At 45.0% G+C, this 25,775-nt stretch overlaps 1 protein-coding gene across 1 annotated transcript in view; it reads right to left on the minus strand.

Annotated features, from left to right (window-relative positions):
- Positions 1-4,013: 4,013 nt before the first annotated feature.
- The window catches only part of CASR (calcium-sensing receptor), a 41,293-nt gene continuing 19,531 nt past the window's right edge, over positions 4,014-25,775 (minus strand). The window contains exons 4-6 of the mRNA XM_009582603.1: positions 12,199-12,429; positions 8,349-8,472; positions 4,014-5,464 (exon numbers count right to left, since the gene is read on the minus strand). Of these exons, the coding sequence (XP_009580898.1) occupies positions 4,014-5,464; positions 8,349-8,472; positions 12,199-12,429 (1,806 nt within the window). The remainder of the gene's footprint in view (positions 5,465-8,348; positions 8,473-12,198; positions 12,430-25,775) is intronic.

Consider the following 25,775-nt stretch of genomic DNA (forward strand, 5'->3'; position numbering starts at 1 on the left):
GCCCGGGCCCCGTCTCACCGCCGCGGAGGCAGCGATCGCCCCAGGGCCGCGCCTAGGCCGGGGACATGTTAGTACAGCACAGCGGGAGCAGCTCTCTCCGGCCTGGCAGAAAGCTTCCCGTCCCGTAGGCTGCTAGCCGATTAAAAAGCGAAAAGCAGTAAAAGCTGCCCGCAGAACGACCCACAGAAGGTCTGCAGCCTGTCCTCGGCGGGGGCCTGAGAGGCCTGCGTGAGGACGGGGCCGTCCCCAGCTGCAGCGCTTTGCTTTTCCAGTGCGTCACGTTTTCCAGCAGCCGTCACCTGCGTGGAAGGTTTCCCTCGCCGGGACTCCGTCGTTCACCGTATTCGTCGTTCCCTCTCCCAGGCTGATTTTGCCGTTCCTCAGCCAGCAACCCGGAGGCTGTGGTGAATTATCCAGCCTTCGAGAAACCCCCTGGGGAGACTTAAGTCTGAGTGTTTGGGTCTTTAGCTAAATCTCCCCCCAGTTTAAACATCCAGATTCCTTCGAAAAACAACAACAAAAACCTACCTTCCTCCCCCTGCTTCCCAGCATCCCTTGGTAAATTTGGTAAATATAACCCTAAATTTAACAGCAGCGGGTATTGCATACTGAATGGACCTCCTGCGCTGGTAGGGAGGACATGGTGAGAAGCATGAAACAGAATGGGGAAGAAGGATTTCTTTCCCCCGGTATCATCTCTCTCCTCCGTGGAAAGCAAATAAATGTTCTGCTGGGGCTTTGGGCAGGCAGAGCTCTGCTGGGTTTGTGAGCAGAGGGGGGGTGAAGGATTGGGCTCTTCACTGGGACAGTTCCCTGCCCATCAGCCACGTTCGTCAATGGAAATCCCACCACAGAGCTGATGTACCCCTTGCTTCTGTCCACACTGCTGTTGCTTCTCTACCGGATGGCTCAGGAAACACCACATCGGCAGATGCTTTCCAGCAGGTTTTTGAGCCCTGGGGGTGTGGGATGGGGCAGCCAGTCCCGTGGGCAACTTCTGGTGGGGCATGCCAGTGGAGGTCCTCAGACTTGAGCTTTCAACAGAAGGATTGTCTTCATCAGTATTGCCTTATGTGACACACAGACAGGCTGTTGGACAGGTGAGCCAACTTCCTCTTCTGAACTTGGCAGGATGAGAACATATACCCTCCTCCGTGCACAGGAAAAAAGGTTGGGTTGCAAATCACCTTCACGAAGGGGGTCTTTTTTTACCAAACTTCCCTTGCACCTAGCGTGTGTCTGCGTCACTACAACAGGCTGCAGCAGCGGCTCTCACACAGCGTGTGGAGCTCGAGGTTTAGAGCTCTGGGTACGTGTGCAGTGAGGGTGGACGGGGGTTCCCCAGCAAATTGAGCACCATTGGTCTGTTGCTATAAAATTATGGCAGCTGTTGGAGCCTCATCGTGTGCCAGGGTACAAATTCCTTTTAAGTAGATGTAAGGAACGAAAAACACCTAAAGAATGGAAACCACCCAAAGAATGAAAAACACCCAAATGTCAACATTATCTACTGTGTGCATAGCCAGTGAATATTCTTCTCCAAACAAGGCAGCCAGTGGTGACTTTGTTTCTCATGTTGCATGTGTTCCTGCACAGTCTTCGGTTTGTATCCTGTGTCGTCTTCATTTCATTCATTAAGTGCTTCTATGCTTTCAATGCTGTCAGCTTCGGTTCAGGGGCTACTGTACTGGTTTTGGCACGTAGGAATGATTCACTAGCACGAAAACTATTTGGCTACTGAAATTTTTGGAAGTGTGGGCCATAACCAAAGTACTTTTTTTAGCCCTTTCCACCATCTAATGCCCACCTCTGTTGGTGCATTTAGACTCGGGAGACCACAGGTCTCAATCCCTTACCCTAAATTAAGCCTAGACGCCACAATCAGCAGCCTGGGGAAGGGACCTGGATTTTCAGAAGCAGTGAGCAACTCCGACTGGGTCCAGGGGTAGAATGTGGTTTCCAAAATTGTGGCCACTAGGATTTGTGTTTTCAAACTCTTTTTTTTTTTTTCTTTTAACCAGCTGTGCCATAGCTTTAATCAAATATTGTCATTAGGAGGCCTTACAGTTAAAGTCGGATTGGTTCTTACATGGTGCACTTAAAATCTGAGCCCACTCTGAGGTGAATGTAACAGGGTTAAAATAACTTGTCTTAATAACATGCTCCTTGGGGTTCTGGACTTTCACTGTGCTCTTTTAAGCCAAAACTCCTCTTCCTCGTCAGCAACAAGTGGAGGTGGCAAAACAAAGTTTTTATGCAGTAATGTCACCTGTAAGTTTTATTTGCCTGCCCTGGCAAAAGAACAACCAAGCAAAAACAGCAACAAGAGAATTGTGGTATTTTCCCCAAAGCATTCACACAGTCCTTTCGTCTCCGCTCACACTAAGCTGCAGGCCCGTCTGCCTTTCCATAGTGATCTAGACTACCTTCTTGTTTGATGAGGGAGGGTTCTGACACCTTCACATCAGATGCTTGTTCTTGGACACAGGATCTGGGAAGAGGGAAATAAATTCTGCAACGTAACCCTATCCCCTCCTGCCAGGCTGTCGAGGGGTGCTTTTTCTCTTATTAGGCTGCAATAAATATTTCTTCTAACGATTCTCTTCCTTCCTTCCTTTCCAGCATGGATGGAGAAGAACCAGGCATACCTTGCAAAACCAGGAGCACTTATGTTTGCTTTTGGGGGAGTGGACAAATGTCAAGAGTAATGAAGCTGTGCTATGCTCTTTGCTGAAGTCCTTACTATTTTTCTTTAGGTACAGCGCACCCTTCTTGTGCTAGGTGCCCTCTCTTCAAGATGGACCAGGAGGGAAATAACCTAGTAAGTGGCCTACAGGAGCCAAAACAGAGCCAATTTACCCATTTGTCTGTGTGCGTGTCTCAGAGCCCAGGCCTGTACGTCTTCCTCATCCAGTCATCTACCAGCACACGCTTCAGATATTCACCCACTCCTGCAATCATATTACCACATTTGGGGGCTATTTCTGCATCCCTAACTCCTCCATTTCACCTTGTTTCATTTGCTTTGTATCAGGCCCACCAGTATCGTCACGACTAGCACAATGCTCTTTGTAGGTGCGAGGCAGATTAATATGGCAAAGCACAACACTGACTATGGTGTGAAAGGGTTAGCCATGTATGCCATGTGGAATATAACAGCAGCAACACTTTGTTAAGCATACAACTACTAGCGACATAATCAATCATGGATACATCTCATTGTGCTCTCGCAACGTTCTCTGGGGGGGATTTACAAGCTGTTCTCCTCCACCAAAGCAGGCAGGCTGGAGGTAAAGCTACCTCAGCTGAAGGAAACCAGTAGGAACCTAGTAGCTTGGTCTAGTGCAATGGAGCCTATGAAGAGTATTGTCCAGTATTTCCTGCTGGGCAGAAAGGAGAGATTGGGACATTACTAAATATAAATAGCAGGGCACTCTGTCTCATTAAATACTTTACATGTTCACACCCTTGGCTGTACACAGCATGCAGGATGTTGGGGGCTTTTTTATTTTCCCCACGACCGTGCTTTCCCCAAGTGAAACTGTGTACCTTGCTTCTGTAGAGCTGAGAGTCCTGATGCACATGGTTACAGATCACATATACTGAATAAAGAGGGAATATTATACATAGTGGGAAAGAGGAATATTATACATAAATGTAAAAGCAGAGTATAGTGGAATTGCCTAGTGCCTCCCAAAGTCAGCTGAGTTGCAGTCTGGCAGGAAAAGCTTACGGAGGCAAGGCAGCATGCAGACTTCTGCTTAAGCCCCACCAGAGGCGATCTTCACTTGTCCTTCTGAGATGTCCTGGTTTCAATAAAGCGAATGCAAATTCAGTCCAAGGCTCCCCAGACACATTCCTTCCTCTGGAGGCACGTGTGTTACCCTGCTGGCGCTAACAGTAAGGTGTGGTGGGGCTGTGTGACAGGAGTGTGTCTTTGTTGTCTTTCCCGTTCAGAAGCAAGAGGTGAGCAAGTTCCTCTTGGGGGCTGGTGTGCTTTTCACGATCTTTCGTTAGGAATGTACCGTGTTCCCTGTGACAGAGCCACCTCCAGCGCCTATAAAATTTCGGGAGTTAGCCGATGGCAGGGAAGGCTCCGCCTCAGGGCTTGGTACCTCTTCTTTGGTGTCTCCCACCACCGACTCCTGCGAGCTGGTCTCCGGGCTGGAAGCTGCCTGGAAGCCGGGCTCAGCGCTGAGGGGCTCGCTGTTCTGGAGGGGAAGCAGGGCCCGGTGCCGCATCAGGCTGTCGTCGCTGTTCTGGGCCTCCAGGGAGTTCCTGCGCTTGGCATTCTTGTTGGCCATGGCATTCTTCTGCGGCTCCTCAAAGCTCAGCGACAGAGTGACCGTGCCGCTCCCGAAGCTGACTTTTTGCTTGCACCCACGCTGCTGCTGGCGCTGCCGCTCGGCAGAGGCCGGTAGAGGAAAAGGGTCTTCATGGTTGCTCTTGCTGCTGATGGAGGAGGAAGGGGTGGAGCCGGTGGAGCCCCCCAGGCTGTTGGAGCGCTTGCGCGACACGTTGCTCCGTCTCAGCGTGGCCCTGGCGGCCACCTTGAAAGCGTGGGCAGCTGTGCTGCAGCGCACCTCCTCGATTGTGTTGCGGGAGGGCTTGAAGAGGATGATGTAGACTTTGTTGAAGAAGATGCAGGCCAGGAGTCCAAAGCTGGCAGCCAGTATTGCAATCACCTCCACGGCAGAGACAAACTTGCCGTATGTGCTGGCGTAAGCAGGGATGAAGGAGATCCAGACGATGAAGAAGATCAGCATGCTGAAGGTGATGAACTTGGCCTCGTTAAAGTTCTCAGGTAGCTTTCGAGACTTGAAGGCAAAGAAGAAGCAGATGGCCGCCAGGAGGCAGGTGTAGCCAATGAGGAAGCCAAGGGCCATCAGGGAGCCTTCATGGCAGGTGATGAAGATAATCTCATCCTCCAGTTCATGGTTTCGGTAACTGGATGGTGGGGCTGTGTAGAGCCAAATCACACAGATGACAATCTGCACGAATGTGCACAAGAAGACCAGGAGGAACTGGAGGTTGAGGCCCCACCACTTTCGGTGGAGGCTCGTGGGGATCTTTGCCTCGAAGACGAGCAGGACACGGTTGGTTTTCACCAGGATGCAGGAGATGCAGAGGACAAAGCTGATGCCGAAAGCTGGCTGCCGCAGACGGCAAGTCCAGTTCTGGGGCTCGCCAATGAAGAACAATGAGCTGGAGAAGCAGCAGAGCAAGGAGAAGAGGAGGAGGTAGGACAGCTCCCGGTTTGTGGCCTTGACGATGGGCGTGTTGCGAAATTTGGTGAAGACTCCCAGGACAAAAGAAGTCAGGAAAATTCCCAGCACAGCAAAGAGAGTCAGAGCAATCCCAAAGGGCTCTGTCCAGGACAGAAACTCTATCTGCTTGGGGATGCAGGACGTGTGGTTCTCATTGGACCAGTAATCCTCGGGGCACTTGTCACAGGCACTTGCATCTGAAAAAGAAGTGACAGGGAGAGGGAACGTTTGTCAGAATAAGAGGCTGAAATGTGGGATGACATATATGGCAGCTACGCACTGGCCTTTACCTTAAATACATGGGGTGTTCCCTTCAGGTGCCTGCAGATTCCCAGAATCACATGTTGGTGTCTAAGAGTGTGTTACACTGAAACAACCTGCATCCCACAGGCTATGTAGCAAAACACATCCTTAGTTCTAGCTGAAAAAAAGTCCTGCCCCTGCACTCGTGTTTTTGGAATCCGCTTCTTGGCAAAACTTTGCAAACTTTGATTGCTATCGGCTGCTACACAGGCTTTGTCCCTCTCTCTTTCTTATTCTTTCATTTTTATCATCTACTTCTGTCTGTCTTCACACCTCTCACACTTTTATCACCATTTGAAACATCCTGCCTGTCTCTACAGAGAAAATTAAAACCGTGCTTGCCTCCTTAAGTGCTTTGAGAACCTATTTCATATTCCACAGAGGCAAGTCTTAGAAGTATTTAAATTGCTCTTCCCTGAAGGCAGGCAATGCCCTGGACTCCCAGCACACTCTCATTTCATGTTGGAACATCAGAGGAAGATGTGTCTTAACGATATCACTCTCCCCACACCCAGCAAAGCGTCCCACTGATACTTGCAAAGGGAAAATTGATGCCTCCATCTCTTTCCTCTACATGAAACTAGTTGTACCTACTGGGATGGCAACATATGTCTCCAATGGCTGCCACGATCAAAAGGGAAGAGGACCTGCTGCTTCTGCTCTTCTTCTTTGACCCAAATGGGTCTTGTGCTCCAGTGGGGAGGGTCATGACTCCCTTGACGGCAGTGGAAAGGCGTTGAGAGCAGTGAGTTGGAAGTCATAACCTACCTCAGCCTTCGGAATCCCAGTGGGATAGCAATGGGCTGCAGTGAGTTCTGGGAACAAACATTCAGAAAACCCCTTTAGCAGCAACCTCCCCCTGAGCTTTGCACCTGAGCACGGACAGAGACTCGGAGCATAGCTCCGAGCAGAGATTGATGCCAGTGAGAAAGCTAGGAATGCCCAGCTAATGAGGGCAGCGGATTTCAAGCTCTCTTGTTCTGGAGGGGTGGTTGGAGGGAGCGTCTGTGACCTGATATGATACTGCTTTCCTAATGACTGGTTGCCTCACCTAAGCTATTCATGTGAAAAACTTGCACTAGATGCAAAAGCTCAGTCAAAAGCTCCCATCGTCACATGTCATTTCATTTACATCCTTCTGCTTTTTACCTGCAAGCCTATTGCAAACTGCAGGCAAGGCAGAGCTAACTTCACATAGCAGGAAATTCAACTGCCTCTACCAGAGACAGGGGCAGCTATTTAGCACTGCATCCTAAAGAAATGCTTTCACTGTTGTCCTGAGCTGACTTAGAGAACATGCTGCCACTGAAGGGAGTAAACCAGATCTCTCTCCTCCCCCAAGGCTGCTCATTCCTGCCCCCTCCTTTGTGTTAGCACTATAGGTCGTGCAGCTTCTCGTTCTAGCTGGAAACTCAACCTGCCAAGAGTTTGTTTTAGAAAGACCAGAGACCTGATCCAACTTGCTCTATGGTTGCACAAGTACCAGCACTGCTCCCAGACAAAGGGTGGGAGCAAACAGTTGGGAGAGGACATGACAGGTGGTCTCCTTTGGTAGCATCACTATCTCAGCTGGATGAGACTGGTTGTAAAACTGCTCTCTACGCCTATAAAACTGGCAAGCACAGGAAATAGAGAGTATTATTGTCAGCTGAAATTGCAGCAGGAAACTGTGGAGTCATAAGGCAGCCGCCCCCTCAGCCCCACAAATTCCACCAGCACACCAGTGCCAGCTCCCAAAATCCTGTGAAAAACACCAAAAGACCCACATGACCAGAATTGCTTCTATTTAATTAGAAAATGCTGCTCCCAAGCATCCTGTAGTACTGTATGTTCATGCTAAAAAAATCATCATTCCTGTCTGATAGGATGCAAATTAGAGTCTCCCAAAGGAGTACGCTTGTTCAGTCTTGCAAGCAGCTTACTGAAGTTTTCATGTCAGACAAGGTCTGCAGCATGTGCTGGGACCAGTGCTGCCAGAGAGGGTGTGAGGAGATCCTGAGCGCTCTGCAGTGTGGAGGGAACTGCTGATCTGAAAGGATTTACTTGCCTTCATTACCCTGGGGATGCCTAATACTGAGGGAGCACTAATGGTGTTGGAAATTCAGAATTTTTCAATGAACTCTAAAACTGAGGTTACCTTTTCCCTCCACTGCAGAACCTGAGCAGCTTGATCCAAGTTCCCACTGAAACCAACAAAAAAGATGTCCATGGGTGTTTGATAGGACCCAGAGATTCTGGTCTCTTGCAGTGCCAGTGCTCAACAGAAGCTGTGGTTGGTGACCCCATATAGGGAAATATTCCTCTCTGCTTGTGAAGTCAGGGATGGAATGGACTTTATGTCTTTGTAAACCATGAAATAAAACCCTGACAACATGAGGAAAAGCAGACAGATAACTACAGAATTTAGGATAAGGGTAGGGACTGTCTCCTTCCTCCCGGCTTTTGGAGGCACAAAAGCTATTGCTACAGTGCAAGGGAGTTTGCTTGTGGCTGCCTGAGAGGCTTCCTATATGCAAGTCCTTTTTCCAGTTCTCTGCCTTAATTTTCCTAAATCGGAGCAGAAGGGACAAGCAGGCTCTGCAGAAGACAGGACCTGAGGACCACAGGACTCAACTCCTGTAAGCTTTTCAGAAGTCCCTTCAGACTTTCTGTGAAGCCTCGTGGCAGAGCAGCCTCCAGCTCAGCACTGCAGGGAAGCGACTTCAGCACAACTGCAGGTGATGCCCAGAGGGTTCGCACGGTCCTCTGCAATCCCCAAAGCAGCTCTGTGGGCATTACCTGTTTCATCACTGTACTCCCCGTCGGGGCAGTCCACGCACTCGAAGCAGCAGGTGGGCTCTCCCTCAATAATGCCCTTCCTGGTGCCCGGGAGGCAGTCCCTGCTGCAGTTAGAGAAAGGCACCTGCAAGAAAAGAGCCCGAGGAGGGTTAATGGTGGCAGTGCCCCACATACAGCCTTCCTACTGCAGGAACTTGGGCTTACTCCAAGGGTGTTATCGCTTGATTAGCATGCTGGATGGAGAGCTTCAGAGGCTCACTTATGCTTTCCACAGAACAGACACATCTTGTACAACAGTGCTTCCCCAACCCACTGCAGTGATACTTGTTGAAGGATCACATCAAAGGATGGTGGGGAGGATCTCTGTAATCTCTACTGTGTTGTGGGCACTGCGAACTTGTATGTGACTCATGATACATGTACCAGAAAACAGTCATTGGATGGTTAAAAGAAAAGACAATCAATCTCTACTGGCAGGAATCTGAGTCATCCTTGGAGATTATGGGCTCTGACTGCTGATCCCCAATCCCATATATTGCGTATTGACTGCTAATGATTTATGGGAATTATAACAGTTCCTTGAAGCCCACTTCCTCCTGTTCTCCTGAAGACCCTCTCCAACCCAGAAACATAAAAGGTAAATTAACTAAACAAGAGGAGTGTTCATACGAAAGAGAGGAAGGCCCTGTTTTTAGAATACTGAGCATCTAAAGATGCAAATCAACACCTCTATGCAGATCCAAAAAAGGACACCTCCACATTAAGTACACCTTAGGTCTTCCATGTTTAAATCCATGGAAGGGACCTATAAAGCCCACAGCTCACTGCTGACATTCCTGAACTTCCATCAGAAAGGTTACTCAGGTTTCCAGACTTCTGCTGCTGCAAATGAGGAGCTGCGTCACCTGCTGGCTGTGCATTTATGCTGTGCATGAGCCCACCTGGGCATGGTCATATCCTGGCAGCAAGTGGTCGCTCACCGCATGCTTAATGCACACTGACAACAGGGAGTTCAGCACAGTAAGTGCTGGGCCTTTTTTACGCAGAAGCACAACGTGAGGTTGAGCTCACCTTTTCCCAGCTAAATTAAGGAAAGAGAGCTGACACAGAACATGGCTTTCTCAGCTCAGGGGAGTTAAACCCACACTTTCCACTGCCATGATCTGCACATACCTAAGGGCTGCTCTGGTTGGAAGCCTCCATTCACCTTTCTGGAGGTTTGCTGCTATGTGGAAAGGAATAAACCTCCAACCCCTTCTTCCCCGTCCCTCACTGCAGGATCTAAACCCTGTCCGAACCCTTTAACTTCCTCACTTACCCTGTTGCCAAGCCCAAGTGCTGCTAACCTGCTGATCTCCAGGAAGCTCCTGTGTGGATGCACTTAGGCAGCGAGTCCGGGGTGTGGTTTGGAAATTGCCTGTGTGCACGCATCAACCTCAGCCACAGGGTAAGCAAGCCTTCAGTGGCAACTGTACCTCTGGTATTAGCCTGCAGCTGAGAGCAGTCGTCGTTGCCTACCACTCTGAAGTATAGCAGCAGCAGTTTGGGAACCCTGTTTCTAAGCTGTTAATCAGGACTGCCTAATTAATTGGACAGACGCATATCCAGGGCAAATCCCTGCAGCTCCCCACGTGAAGCACTCTTTGCTGTTAATACCTATTGCTATTAATACAGTGTGCTGTTAATACCTATTTCTTGGGACAGTCTTTCGGCAGGTTGTGCATGCACTGAGAGGACTTCATCAGTCCAGACTGTCTTTCCCTAGCTAATAATTTTGAACAGGGCTGAATCAAAGTCATGCACTGCTTCCCCATTATCTACTAAATTGATTGAGCTTCCAAGGAGGAAAATTAAATTGGTTTGGCATGATTTCATCTTGACAAATCCATGTTGGCTTTTTCTTATCAATTTATTATCCTCTAAGTGTTTATAAACTGTTTAATAATTCTTTTTTATCAAGTCTTTTAGGTTACCGAAGCTCAGCTCAATTGTGTGTAATTCCCTTGGCTCTCCTATATCTGCTTTTAAAAACAGGTATTACAATTACCCTCCTCTAATCCTTTGAGACATCACCCATCCTCCACATTTCTCAAAGACAAATTGCTAGTACTTTTGAGATTGCTTTGGCTGCCTTCTTAAGTATTCTGCGGGGAATTTCATCAAGTTCTGCCAAAACGAATCCATCTATCTTACCTATTCTTTAACTTGTTCTTTTGCAAGTCTGGCCAATGCTGAAGTTCCTGTGTTAAAATTAACTACATTTAATCTTTTTTGAGGGTGACGGAGGCATAGAAGGCTTCAATGAGTGAAGCTACTCTCTTTGACTAGAGCCTTTTATCTGGAAGAAATTCAAACTCTATAAACTGGAAAAAAAGCTGCTACAGACATAGAGATTACAAACCCCTCCACTGGCACACAATTTACATGCCCTGGCATGACACTCTGCAACATCCAGTCACGTTTTTAGCAGTTTAGGACAGAGAATGAAGATAAATATTGCACTGTTGGAGGAATTCAGACCAAGAGAACATAATTACTCAGTTTAAGTTAAAAAAAAAGATCCTGCCTGTTGGAAGAGGTGTCAGTGGCATTTGCAATGATCAGAAGAAGGGGTTAGAATATCAGGGTTTTTTAATTCCACTTATAGTTTGGGCTCAGAGTCTCCAGCTGGGCTTAGAAAAGCCTGAGCTCAGTATTTCTGCTGCAGCATGCTCTGCCTGACCCATGCCTCCTTCAGAGAGCTCTGGATTTAAACCATAAGTGAAGCTGGGGTATCTGGAGTAAAGGTAAGGCTTAACTGATGGTGTAAGTGTATTAGGCAAGCGTAGCTACTGCAGAAGCAGCTACCTGATCTCTCAGCCAACATGAATAATCACCTGGAAGTGAATTGCCTTGTTCATTAATCAGGTGCTGATTTAACACGCCTAAACATTGCAGCAGGGCCTGGCAGTGACATTTCTAAGCTAACACTCCCTGTGTCACCTCCCAGGCCACAAGCCAGATGCCTGCTCAGTATCCCCTCTGGGAGCCAGGGTTTCTGTCTAAGCTGGAGCAGGCTGCTGCCGGCTGTGACTGCAGCTCACCTGGCTCTTGTCCGGAGATCCCTGCACCACGTTCCCATTACATGGGGGAGACACAGCCCTGGCTGCTAGTGACGATACAGTTATGCTGAAAAGATCTAACTAACTCAAAGATCTAAAAGATATGCAAGAAAGTGGAGAAGGACTTAGGCCTGACTAAAGTCAATGGTTACATCACGTACTTTTGAGACTGCACTAGATTAAAAAAAGATAGCAGGTACTGGCATCTCCCACTATTTGAGCTCCATGTCCAAGTTAACCTGGGAAGATTGACAAGGTTTGTTCTGTTCCACACAAGGGTGTGTGGAAGGCTCTGGGACTTGGAGGGTAAAGCTAGCAGAAACAGCTGCAAATTTAACTGGGAGCAGGAAGAGACACTGGGAGTGGAAGAGATGGCTGTTTTCAGCAATGAAAGTACTGAGCTCAGGAAAACTTGACTTAGTCAACAACCAGACTTGGGTAATGAATTTCTCATCCTTGTGGAAACAGCATTGCAAAATTCCAAGCTATCTACTTGGGCCAGAAAAAAGGCATTATTTAAACCATTATACCCAAGCTAATCAAATGTATAGGAGCGGAGAAGCAGCTGCCCGTTATTTCCAGAAGTGTGTAATGAGGGTGTAAAAGACTACGGCAGAGACCATATATATAGTAAGATGAATGGGTCTTTTAATGAGCCATGGAGCCGTAATACAGGAGTGCGTAGGGTTAGTTCAAATTTCAGCTTGTGGAAACTTGGGAAATGTTGCTGTGAGGATTTAAGCACTTACCTCCTTAGAGAATCCACTCCACAGGATCTTGTTTTCATTGATAAAGAGCCTCTCCCCTTTCTTGGCATAAACGTTGTAGTGCCCAACCTCCTCAAAGACGACTGAGCCATCCTCCGGAGATAGATGCCAATTGATTATTGAGTAATTCCCTACCAGGTCCCCAAACTCATCAAAATCCACTTGCTCCCCCATGTTGTTTGTGAAATTTAAGTGGCGTAGATGCTTGAGAACCTAGAGAGAGAGAGAGAGAGTGTGAATACCTGCGTGTCACAATCCTAACACAGCACAGTTCTGCTATGGGGACAAAACTGGAAATAATCACTTTCTACAGTCCTTAATCTCTTAAAAATCACTTAATCACAGTAGTAGCAGGCTTTCTCTCATAGACAGCACATGCACACACACAAAGCCTGCACAAACCTCGTAGACAGCACAAGGTATCATGGCCCTCAGGGTGGATAGCACCCATCTGTAAAACTTTGCTTACCAGCTGCTATCCCATCAGCCTTTTAGCATTCCTCTTCAGTCCCTTCCAGCCACCTCTGCAAGCCCACAGCTCTCCTTCAGGGGCAGTGGCAGCGGCCACTGAAGTGTTTCAGTCACCCATGCATCCCTCTCACCCTGCTCTTGCAACCACTCTGCATAAATGCTCTCAGTTGGCATCGCTCATCTCTGAATGATCAATCACTCAGAAACAGGAATGCTTGAGAAACAATTCAAGCTTGACTTTTGACTGAAAAATCCCAAGTGCAATGCACTTCAGTAAAAAACAACAAATCAAGCTCGTTCACCACATGGCAGGCCTGGAGAATTCATACCACTTTCTTTTGGCTCTGTCTCCTGGTTGCATAGTTTCAAGGAATCACATTCTGCCTGTCTCCCCCACGTGTTGACTCCTGTAATTTTCACCTCATGCCTTAAAGTGTCATATGCTGTGGACAAGAGCAGTTAATCCCAGGGACAACTGCAGTTGCAAAATCCACGATCTAGATAGCCTAACAGGTAGACCAAAGAAACCGCAGCATGAAAGAAAAACGATACTGGCAACCGTGATACAATTCATCCACATTATATTTTTCTTGAAAAGTTAGTTGCTGGTTTATGCACTTATCAGATTTTTTTTTCCCCCTCATTTAATGGATGTTCTTAGTTAGTTTCTCTGTAGAGTTCATCTACGGAAAGCTGAGGTGTCTCTGAGGGCACCTGGCTGTCAGCTGCCCCTAGACCACTGCGGTGGCATTGCTGCTGTGGTTCTAGTGCCTGCGACAGCTTGTAAGTCCAGTCCTCTCTCTCTCACTGCGAGTGCCCAAACATACAGTCCTGGATGGCAAAATGTAAGAAAAACCAAAATGAAATCAATTTGGGCAGGCAGAGCCCTCCTCACCCCATAGACATAGAACAGACAATATTGTTTTGATGAAGCCTTGTTACCTGGAAATACAGGGACAGGGGAACAGAATCACTTCATTAATTCCTGTCAGTTTTGCTAAATTGTCTCATTTTTCTGTTTCCCTTTGGGATCCTCCTATCTCAAGCTAAAAATCCCCAGAGCTACAGAGATACCCTCCTCTGAATGCCAGCCTGAGACAGTCTGGGAAAATCACAGTAGTACTACGCAGGATGTGGCTGGCAATACCTTTTCAGCTTTGTGTGATGTTGATGGAAGTACATCAAAATATTGCCACAGTATTCAGTCTTTGAATAATGGGTGAGATAACGGCAGAGGTAGGACTTTTTTGTGTCTTTCTCATCTCCGCTGGCCCTCCTCTGTAGACCAGCTCCCCCATAAGGTGTGCAGCTGAAATGATCTCACTGAAGAGCCAGGACCTGTCCTTGGAAGACCTCACCCTCTGGTGGACAAGGCAAAAGAAGGTGCTCTGCTCTGGCACTTTGCTATGGAGAGCCAGGGCATTGCCTGCTGTAGGGAAGAAAAGAGGAGACTGCTCCCCTCTCCTCCCTTTCATCCCTGAGGGGCACCCAGGAAGATGCTACTTGCCTAGCTCCATCAGGGAACAGTAAGAACAGAGCAGAAGCAGCTCTGAGGTCAGAACGGGTGACACAGGGTCTGCAGATCCAGAGTGATGTCTGTACTGCATCAACTCACTTTGGCCTTGTATGCAGTAGGGCTGCAATCTTGGACATGTTAGTAGGAACCTTGTCTGTCAGCAGTGTAGGTCCCAAGCAGGGAAACGGCAAGCACCTACCACAGGGTGACACCTGCAGCTTTGACGTCCAGTTCAGATTTGAGTTGTTATGTTGAGCTGAATGCCATGTTTCTCCTCACTCCAACTCAATATCGCACTCTCGTGCAGCACTGCAGCACTCTGCTGAACGACACTAGGATATCCTGACTTGGTATCACTACTGGGTTGACTTTCATCTGTATAGGCAGGAGGTGCAGACCTTGCACTTCTTTTGATTACAGTTACTACACACAGTAGGAGACAATCTTGCAAGAGCAATATTGAAAATTCTTCAGTTCAAGTCCTGCCTCTCCTTGCCAGCTGCAGTGGCAGGAGGCTGGCTGGTCTTATGGTCAGCAAGATGATCGGGGCAGAAACTTCTGGATTCCCTGGATGCAATTTTTTTTGTTTAATTTCATAACATTAATCTCCATTAGTCTATTCCTTTGCCTTACCTCCTGACATTAGGCTGCTTAGAAAGTAATACATGCCCATGGCTACTGGTGGACTTCTGTAGGATTAGTTTAGCAGCATGTTTCCCTTGGTTACACACAGACTACACCTGAGGATTCAGGTTATAAACAATTTCATGTATGAGCTGGTATCTCTATCTGGTAGGTAAATATTCATATAAGAGCACTGATCTGCACTTGATGTTGTCTTTCCCCAGGCACAGAATAGCAGCTTCAGCTATGCAGCCATAGCTGCGGAGCAGGAGAGCCCAGGTGTATCAGCTCATGCAGGAAAGACACATGCCCTATTTAAAATCCCAAATGGAGGGGCAACAGGAACAACAGGAGTAACAAAACCTGTCTTCTCTTCCCAACAAATACCAAAGTTTTCCTTCAAGTCTAAATTTCTGAGGGGCAGCTTGTGAAATGGTAACTGAACGACTGCTAGGTACATGTTCCTGTTTTAGATGGTAAGAAAATCCCAGGATGATATCTGTATATCACACAAGTTCTGCTCTCTACAGGATGAAAATACAGTTTAAACAGCCAGGAAATATATAAGCACTAAACTTTAAAAGAGGAAGTTGTAGACTCTGAATAACTACAGCACTCTTTTATAGGCACCAGTCTGTCAATGATTAGCTAAAGGCTTTACAGTTAAGAATGTGTCACTGTTTTGTAACTAAAGATAGAAACACAAATACCCAGGACTCAATCCACAAAGACTTAAAAGACCCTGATTCAGCAAGGGCAAAAGCATGTGTCAGGGGTGCGTGTATCATATCCTGGAACCAAGAGTTTATGAAAGAAGTGTTGACCTCGTGGCTTGAATACACCATCAGCAGCTGGTGGAAGCCTGCAGGGAGAGCATTGTGCAAGCTGCTGTCTTCAGATATTTCTTTCCGTAGTTTTTCCTTCTTTTGTTTCCCTCTGTCACAGGCTCCACGTTGAATTGCAATGCCTTTTAATTAAAACACCTATTATCAGAAAGGACTTGCAAGCTGCCCTCTAGTTCACCCTCCCATTATTCCTGGTAAGGCAATTCCCAGCCATGTAGCATCCCATGCTTTATGCAGGCTAGATATTCTGGGACATGTGGTTTCCACTTTTATGGAAGGATCATAAAACCGTAACATAAATACAGTTGTACTCGGTCAGACCAGCAGCCCATCTCCCCAGGACCTGCTTCTGAGTGTGGCCAACAGCAAATGCCTACACAAGAGTAGAAGGGGACGTGAGACTTTCCCCAGAATACTCTCACACATTTTGCAGCTCAGTGACTTCCTGGGCCAAAGGTCTTTGTACTTGATAACGCGCAGTGGATTTTTCTTCCATGATGTTGCGCATTTGTGCTCTGCACCTGTGCAGACTTCTCACATCCACAGCCTCCTGCAGCAAGGAGAGCTACGTTTTATGAGAAATGCACCTCTTCTAGCCTGTCAGAACAGAGCAGCCACTAATTTCTTTTGATGCCCTTTGTGCTTATGTTGGAGGAGGCAAAGAACTGTCATTTGCTAGTCACCTTTTCCATGCTTCTTAGGATTTTACAAACCTTTGTCAGATCTCTCTTCAGCCACCTCTTTCCCCGGCTGATGAGCCCTATCCGACTTCGCTGCTTCTTGTACAGAAGCTGTTCCATTGACCCTTCTCCAAACTTTCCCAGTCTGCTTCATCTATTCTGAGACTGGCACGTGATATTAAAGTAAGATGCACCAAGGGTTAATAAAGTGGCCCCAGGGCACTCTGTTTTCCTCTCTGTCCCTTTCCCAGTGTGACTATTCCTAATAGTGCATTTGCTTCTTTGACTGCTACTCAGACAGAGCCACCCAAGGATCTGTTCAAGCTTGAAGATCTCATTTGTGGTTAGTCAGAACTGACCATTTATTTATATCCTCTGCTGACTATCTGTCAACCAACTGTGTATCCATGCAAGGACTGAATTTGGTGACAGACTACCAAAAGCCTTTTAGAAGCCTGAGCCTACCCTTTGAAGAGGATCTCCCTTATCTACATACATCCTGATGCCTTCAAAGAACTTCAGGAGGTTTGTGAGGTAGGGCTTCTCTTTACAAAAGTCATGGTGACTCCTCCTCAGTATATTCTATTTTTCCTTCTTTTTTTTTTTTTTTTTTTAACTACAGTTTCTAATAATGGGCTCAGTCAGGCTTTGCTAGTTCCTTGGAATCTCCTCCAGAACCCTTTTAAAAAATTCATGTCACATCTGTCAACTTTCTAGCCCTCAGGGCCCAAGACTGTTTTAAGCGAGGGGTTGGTCACCATAGCCAGCACTTCAGCTACTTCATCTGTGAGCTCTGGCAGAACTCTTGGGTGAACATCACTCATACGAAAGTATTAAGGTGTGTTTTGCTCTTATGTCCCATAGCTGCTTCTACAGTCACTTCAATATCAGACAGATCCTCTACAAGTCCCCCATAAATAAACAAACTCAGGAACCTTCTCAAGTTTGTCCATGAAGAGCACACTTTTCTTCTGCCATGGCCTTACCTTGTCTTTTGCAGTGATAATCTATGGCTCAACAGACACTCCTACTGCTGAAGTATTTAAAAATGGATTTATGAGCTTTTAGCTCATTTACAGCCTGTTCCTCATTCTGGTTTTGGGCCTGCCTTATTTTATTTTTACATTTAACCTGCCAGAGTTTATGATCCTTTCAATTTTACTCACTGGACATAGCTCAGCTATTTGAAGGATGCTGTCTTGCTTTTAATAAACACCACTTAATACCTTTGTTTTGCCTTGCCAACCTCCTTAGCCTTTCTTCACCTTTTCTTGATCTGCAGTAGACACTTACTTGGTGTCACTAGTATTAGGGCCGGTGGGCAAAAAAACCCACTCACATTGTAAAAGCTGTCAGGCCATAGGTAATTGTGTGTGTGCATGAATGTCCAAAACTGAAATTTTGTACTCGGGAGCACAAGCCTGCTACTTGCTAGCTGCAAGCAGTATGTACTGGTTGTACACTCTGATAGCAGCTGGGCTAAACAAAAGTGGGGAAAGTGAGCAAGACACTAAGCAGGTTCAAAGCTCTAGTCTTGTTAGTTCTTAAATGTCAGTATCCAGATCTATTATGGGTTGTCGTCTATTCCGTCTCAACTGTGACAAGTCCTTAACAAGTGTCCATATACCAACAAGGGTTTAATATCCTCGGCTTCCTTCTGCGGTGTCTTTCTAACATGTTTCCTCACTAGGTCAAATGGTCCTGCAAGTGAAGTGAACCTGGGCACATTATAGGTGTTCGTCCCCATAGAAGACAAACAATTCCCCCTCCTAACACACAGTTTCAAGGAATCCTGTCTTGACAGTTAACACACGTTCTCCCACACTGAGTTTTAATTTCTGTCTACCGAGCTATAGCCAGGCCTGTAAAACAGTTCTGGACTGATGGGTACCAAATGTTTTTCTCTTTGCTTTGGTAGGGTGCCCATTCTGAGAGCAGCGAATAATTCCACTTCATGGCTCAATGTGAAGATGAAAAGCTGGCGACTGTACTGAAGATGGCAAGTCCTCCCTTTCATTCTGAATTGCTGAGGGCCCATTCTCCCCTCTTGTTTCGGATTCCTAATCAAGCACCCGGAGAAGACACTTTCATAATGCTGTAATAGGTGTAAGGACTTGAGAGCTCAGCTATCACATTAGCCCAGTGGTCATGGCATACAGGATTTGATTTCTGCCAGTGGTCAAGTATCAGGAGGAAATATGCCCACGCCAGTTCTGAAAGAGCCACTTTTAAAATACTTTAAGAGAAATGTTCCCTGAAGCAATAAGGTTTTTTTTCTTTCTTCCTTTCATTTCCATCTATTTATGTGTCAATCTTTATTTACACGCTAGCAAAGCTCTAATTTTTACTGTCTATATCAATGTTTAATTCCTCCTGCATTCTCTACTTTGGTTTATCTTGTTCTGCCCAGTTTTTATGTAGCACCAACTCTTAGGCTCTCCCAAAGGCAGTGCTGTCATCACAGTATCGACCAATTCTGACACAAAGGACCTAGCAGGCAGGAAGGCACTGGCCCTAGCCCCTTGAGTCAGTAATACCTGTTTCCAGAAGCCTGAGACAGGGGAAGATGAATTGCACCCAGCTTTTCTGCTCAAAGCATTCTTCTTGCTGGCAGGAGCTGAACTCTCCTTCCCCTGCTACAATCTCTCCTTCTCCCCTGCTGCCCACTGTGCACTGATGGGGACAACATGTAGTGCTGATGTTTTTTTTAAAACCAAGATGCCAGGATATACCAAAGCCGTTAATCTCGCCTTTTTCCAAAGGCCATTCAGAAGATAACAGATTTCTTCAGTCAGTGGAGGATGTGATTCATTACCGTGCGCCACCTGCGACATTCCACCCAAGGTGCCTGGTTTCTATTGGTTTTCTGCTCTGAAGAAGTGACTGTTAATACTGTTTATCACTATAAGGGTAACCCAGGTGGAGAAGTTGAAAGGGACCCAGGAACAGAGCTGGGATTCTCACTGTAAACACCTCACAAAAAAATGGGATGTCTTTCTGTTACACTTGTCCAGCCCCATGAACAAGGAGTGGCTGGTCAGTAGTTGGGATACTGGGCACTTCATGCTAAAATAATGAAGACTAGTCATCACCTACTGTACAAGGACTGGGCTGTATACTCCAGGATTGAAACTGTCAGGTTGGTAATAGTGCAGATGAACAAAGGGAGATAAACTCTGGAAGAAGGGCTGGTCTCAAAGAGCTGAAGAGAGAGAACATTGATAGTCGGCCAGAGATTCATTGACAATACTGCAAAGGAATTCTGGCAAGATGGGGTGGACATCCCAGCTCTGGTGAAATGCTAGATCTGCCAGTGACTTGAAAAACAGAGTGAAAGAAAGAGTTCCATTCAAAACTCAAGAATAGCTGTACAAAGGCTAAGAATAACTCAAGAACATTCAAAGTTGTTATGCTTTGATAAGAACTGAATGACATCCTCATAAAGCTAGGTAGGTCAATGGACAGCACGACTGAAGGCTAAATGTGTATGACAAATACAATGTGCCATATGTTAGAAGTAATAATTTAAGCTATTCATAATCTTTATTGGAAACTAAATTAACCAAGCACTCAAGACAAAGACCCGTTCATTATTGTAGGCAGCTCAGTAAAAACACTCTGCATTATGCAGTTGAAAGAGCAAACAAAATATTAGGATATGAAAGTAAGAAAGAAAATGACACTGAAAATATGGTGCCAATATGTACATTGATAGTACGATTTCCCCTGGAAAATGCAGTTAGTTCTATTCACTTGGTCAGCAAAGAAGAATAAAATTAAAGGAAGATTAGAGAGGTCCAGAGGTGGTGATGATAGCTCTTAGACAGCCAGTCTGGCTTCCATTTGAAGAGAAGTGAAAGTGCGGGATTATTTAACTGTTTATGACATATGTAGTGATTTGTGGGAAAGAGGTGACATATTGTCACAGAAGCAGAGACCCCTGCAAAGGCAACTGACTTTATTCAGGTTCTCCAGAAAAGTACAGGACATCAAGCTGCCATGACAAGGTGTCCTGACTGGTGTATTTTTACTGATAATTGGTTTGGTTCGGTTCTGCTTCCATCACGGATATGAGATCCCTCGGCAGCTGAGAGATAGATCCCTCCCCCTCTTCCATTGACCAATGCCCTCTGCTCGAGGAGGGGCAGCAGTGGTGCTGACGTGGGCACCCATGCATACATTTTGTTTTTTCTTTGTGAGAGAGAAGCAGGCCCTCCAACAGAAACTTGCAGAAATTGGGAGAGGGAGGAACTCAGATGGACTGTGTTGGAAAAACCTCACTCACTGCTCAGTGGAAGGTGCTTGGTGCTTGGTCTCATGCTGTGCTGTGAGCACTCAGTCTGCTTGGAAACAGATGAAGCTCAGAGTTTCCTATGGCAAGGACCAGTTGGACTGCCTGTAACTGGGCTTGATGAGTTAGCTTATGCGGTTTTCCAGCCAGCAACCAAGGGACACTGCTTTGCTGATGCAAAACTGCAGCAGCTTTGACGCTTTCTTGAAAGGTGACGGAAGTCACAAATTAATAGCTGCTACAACAGTAGGAGCAAGTCACTTAAACCAAAAATGTCAAAGGCATGCATTTCAAAATGGGACTTGATATAAAATGTGACTAATCTGATTTAGGGTCAGATTTACCACAGTACTATGTTTACAAGGACGTCCAGAAATAACTCAAAAAACACAAGCCTAGTGGATTTCACAACAGAGGCTGCACAAGTCAGGTCTAACTGAGATACTTTAGAAAATCCCATTAGTTATTTACTGGTGTTTGCAGATGTCTGAATGCCATTAAAAAACTGGGTCTAAAATGCTTCAGAAAGACCTGAGTCACAGAGTTTCCCAAAGGAATCAAGAAATGATCTTACAGTATTTTGGTATCGCATGGCTGGTTTTCCAGACTGATTTAACTATCAGTTAGGAGATCACAGGACACAGTAAGGATGGGACCAGGATATTTTGTTTCCTGAAGGTCCTCCAAAACTCATGCTGGCCATGTGCACACTTGCTGTTGTAAGTGCACTTGTCTATAGAATGCAAGTCCTGAGCTCATACTGCTTAGTGCAAAGCTGATAGCTAACAGCACATCGCTTAAACTTGCTATGATAAAGGATAATGATTTTGCTAAGTGTAACATGACTGGAAAATACAGCAAGAAAGCTTTCATGTGCTTGGCCTTGACTGGATCCACATGATACACGAGGAAATAAACAGAGTGGGAACATCTTCTGCATACATCTCAACTATAGGACTTTCTGAAACCAAAGATTTACATAGGAAAACATCATGTGAAATCCAGTCAACTGAAATTCAGTGCAAATATGTTTTTTAAAGTCAAACTTAAAAACGTGACCTTCAAGTCCCAGTTCCATTTATAATTGTAATTACTTTTTAAATGGGAAAAAGGGGAAACAACTTTGAGTCTGTCAAAATGCTTGTTTGGACAGTGTTGTTTCAATTAACTGCAATTAGTGAGTTTGACTAACTCCAGGGGAGAAGAGAGATGACAAAAGAGTTTTTTGCTCTAACATTTTCTCCTTTTTCTGTTTTAAATTAAGATCCAGCTGTATGATAGTACCCCAATGTATGGCCCAAAGCATGATATTGTACTATTAGTTCCCTAGAGTCCAAAAAAATCCTTCCTACAAGTAACTTCAGGAGTTAAGGCATCTGGAGTGGCCTTGGTCCCAGTTCAGTGCCATCCCAAACAGACTTAATCTAATCTACTGACTGCAGTAGATTTCTTCTAGAGAAAAATCGCTGGAGTGACAGGATCTCTCCCCTCCTTACAAATACTGTGAGCATTAATGCAGTTCCTAGTAATCAGGACAAAAATCATGGTAGCGAAATGAAAAATTATGTCTGTGGAGAATCCCTGGATGTGGAATACAATGCTATACAAAATCAAACAGGCTTCTGACTAGTCTCTGCCCCAGTGATGTACAAGCGTAGGCTGGTGATGTCGGAGGTCTCTGTACCCAACAGAATGGAGAAAATACATGATAAGCTAGAGGAAAGAACTGAATGACAGTACCTGATCCACATGCATGATAAACCCATTATCAGAAATTTTGTCTGTTCATTAAAATAAAAGCTCATTGATTAAGGAGTAATGATATGTTGCTATCCTCATCATACAAATAAAGCTCAAACAGCAGTATTTATTACAGTGTGCTCTAAAAGCACTAATCCAACACAGAACTGCTGTGTCAAACAAGGCTGCAAAACACAAGTATGATATTAACGGAAAGTAGAAAATAAAAAACCCTGGAGAACAAAGACAAAAAAATCACCAGGCAACATATTAAGAAATTTCGTGAACATACTAAAATTGAAAGGTGTCATGTATGCCAGACCCTCATGACATAAGGCTGTAAGAGACAGCTAAAGAGGATGGAAAGCTAAAGAGACAGCTAAGGAGAAGCAGGAAAGCTAAATGAATGATATGTTATTGCCCTTGCTACCAGAAAAAACCCTGCACATTCTTATCCCAAGGGCACTTGTTTTTGAGCCATAATGTGACATTAACGGAGGTAGAAAGTCCTTAAAAAGAGATTAGAGAACAGCCTAAGCAATTTACATTGGATCTAAAAGGCTGACAGAACCAGACAGTTCATCACAGCACTCCATGAGCAGTAAAAAGAGCGCTAATAGAGTAGGTTTATGATATACACATAAAAATGCCACTAGCTTTGAATGACAAAGTCAATATGCTATCTAACATTATTCCACAGCAATCCACCTTTCTGGTACACATGCACATGTAATGCACCCCCAACAGCATGCCTGAAGTTCCCCTACATGTCAGTCTGTGCAGGCGTGAATCAGAGCTAACCCCTCGTAAAGAGGCTTGTATTTCTGCTCCAGAGTCAGCCTCTCATGGGCTGCAACAGCTGCCAAGCAAAGACAGTATTATAAAAGACAGAGGGATGTTCTCTGTAATGAAAGGCTGGTTAGCCCGACATCAATCCCAGGAAAAACAACGGGAAAACAAGAGTTTTGGGTCAAGGACCAATTAATACAAAATTATAGAACAGAAACATAATTGCTGCCAGTCAATAAGGCTTTGAGGAACACAGATCTTGTTAAATCCAAGTTTGGTTGACAAACACACCCCCTTAGAAGAGAAATATCTAGGCTTTACGTTTAACGTAAAGCATCCATTCATGGACCAAGAACTGCCCAACAGATTTGTAAAAACAGTTATCACAGAGACAGGTCATCAGTTCATGGGGAATTCCTCCAGCCTCCATAAACAACTTCCTGTTATCCAATATGTTCATCAATACTCTGGCAGCAAATACAACAGCGCTGCTGGGAAAATTTGCAGAAAATGCATGGATTAACATAATAGTAAATAATAATTAAGACAAAGCATTCCCCCAGATAGTTCTTTCATATCTGTGTTTAATACAGTGAAATTCAGACTTATGTATCAAGGCATAACAAATTCCAGCCACAGGCACAGTAAGGGTACCACATCCTGCAAAGTATTACTGGCAATTTAATGAGACCTTTCCGTTGCATGCTGTGGCAAGGAAGGTTAATGTAACTTGTGCACGTATAAATGAGGAAGTAATAAGTGTATGTAAATGTGGGATTTTTTTTCACTGTCTGGCTGTTAGAGCAATACTGAATATATACCAAAAAGAAGGATGAGTAAATGGACAAGATACAGAAATAAAGCAGAAAACATATCTTATGACTAAAACCTACTCTGTTTAAATTATCAAGATAAGGTCGAAGAATAATTTGATCAATGTGTATAAATACCGTATTGAGAAAAATGATAAGCACTTCATCTGGACTTTTAAATCTAATAGAGCAAGGCCAAATAAGGACCAATGAAACTAAAGGGCAGTTAAACCCCAACTAGAAATAAGACATGATCTGTGACAACAGATGTGACCTGCCATGGATCATACTAATAAAAAAAAGGTCTGCTAGTCAGCATGTCTTTGGGGAAAATAAATCTTGGTAAACACAAGTTTGACTGACAAACACAGCCCTTCAGAAGGGAAATACCTAGGCTTTACATCCAATATGAAGCATCCCTTCGCTGGATCAAGATTACTTTCCTGAACGTGGTGTAAATTTACATAGTTTATTATACAAAGGATTTCCAATTGCATGATCCTTTGGAAAGTGACTCCATTTAAACATTTTTAGGTTCCTGTTAAGGTTTTGTGGAGAGAGATGGTCTCTAGACAGACAAAGACAACGGTACAGGTGCAGTGAGAGCTAGCTGTCAGTGCTGTTAGATGGTATTTTGTACTGTACTCTGTATGCTGCTGTCGTTACCTACAGCCATGACATGAAAGAACCATCATGGCCACCCAGTCTAGACTTGATGTTATAACTGCTTTGTTTTTCACTTGTAACAAATATAATATGAAGAAATCCATTGGGTACAATGGCCCTGGGTGCTGTATGTACTGACGGTGAAGGATCTATTGGCAGAAGTCCTGACTGAGTAAATGATGCTTTAATGCTCTTGGGATGTCATCATGCTTCACAATAACCGTTATGGCGAAGTATCTAAAAGCTTAAGATAGGGCTCCTTTTATTAATTTAAGTCTAAATTTAATACTAAATAATATATAATTAATCGTCCAATTACTAAAGCTAATAATAGAGCCAATGGTTATCCTATAAGATCAGTGTTTTCAAGTAGCATAATTCACATATAATGTCTTGCATAATCCAAATCTGATTGAAATGTCTTTTCCAGGAGGTGTTTAATGCTCAGCTCTACCCAGCTGTGCAGAGAACGAGTCTGTATATGTGTCTCTCTGCACCCATTTGCTGTCGCTTTCTCTTAACAGCCCTTTATGGATTCGTCTTCAAAGTCCCAACGAGGTATGAAACTGCATCCTGCACAGAACACTGCTGATATTGATTTGAAGAACTGTGCCTGTCTGTAGACCAGGAGGAAGTAATGGCTTTTGACTGTAAATTCTTTCTTATTTGGAACTATAGGATGCATTACTTCAATGCTTGGGTAAATCGCCTGTCTGTGTTAGAATGACAACCGACTGATACTGTATACTTAGTGTCATTTCTTTGAAAAAAACAATGGTAATTCATCCAACCTGAGTTCTATGGTTATTTATAATATATGCAAGAACTACTATCCATTTTAAAAAAAAAAAAAAGTCATAAAGTTTCTGGTATTCACACAGAGTTGACTGAACTCACGCAACCATTTCAGACATTTAGAATGGACATCTGTTGCAAGCACAGTCACAGGTCCCATCAATGGTCAACTGAAGTCCCAGTGGATTCACTGTTACTGTGTTTGAGCACATGTTCCACCTGGCTACTAGCTTAAAACTGTTTTTTCCATTTCCTTTATCAATATAAGCCTCAGCCAACAAAGAAATCTCTTGTCAAGGCTTTGATTTCTACAGTTCCTAAATATCCTTC

This window comes from Fulmarus glacialis, unplaced genomic scaffold (genome assembly GCF_000690835.1).
Source record: "Fulmarus glacialis isolate BGI_N327 unplaced genomic scaffold, ASM69083v1 scaffold39817, whole genome shotgun sequence".
Classification (NCBI taxonomy): Eukaryota; Metazoa; Chordata; class Aves; order Procellariiformes; family Procellariidae; genus Fulmarus; species Fulmarus glacialis.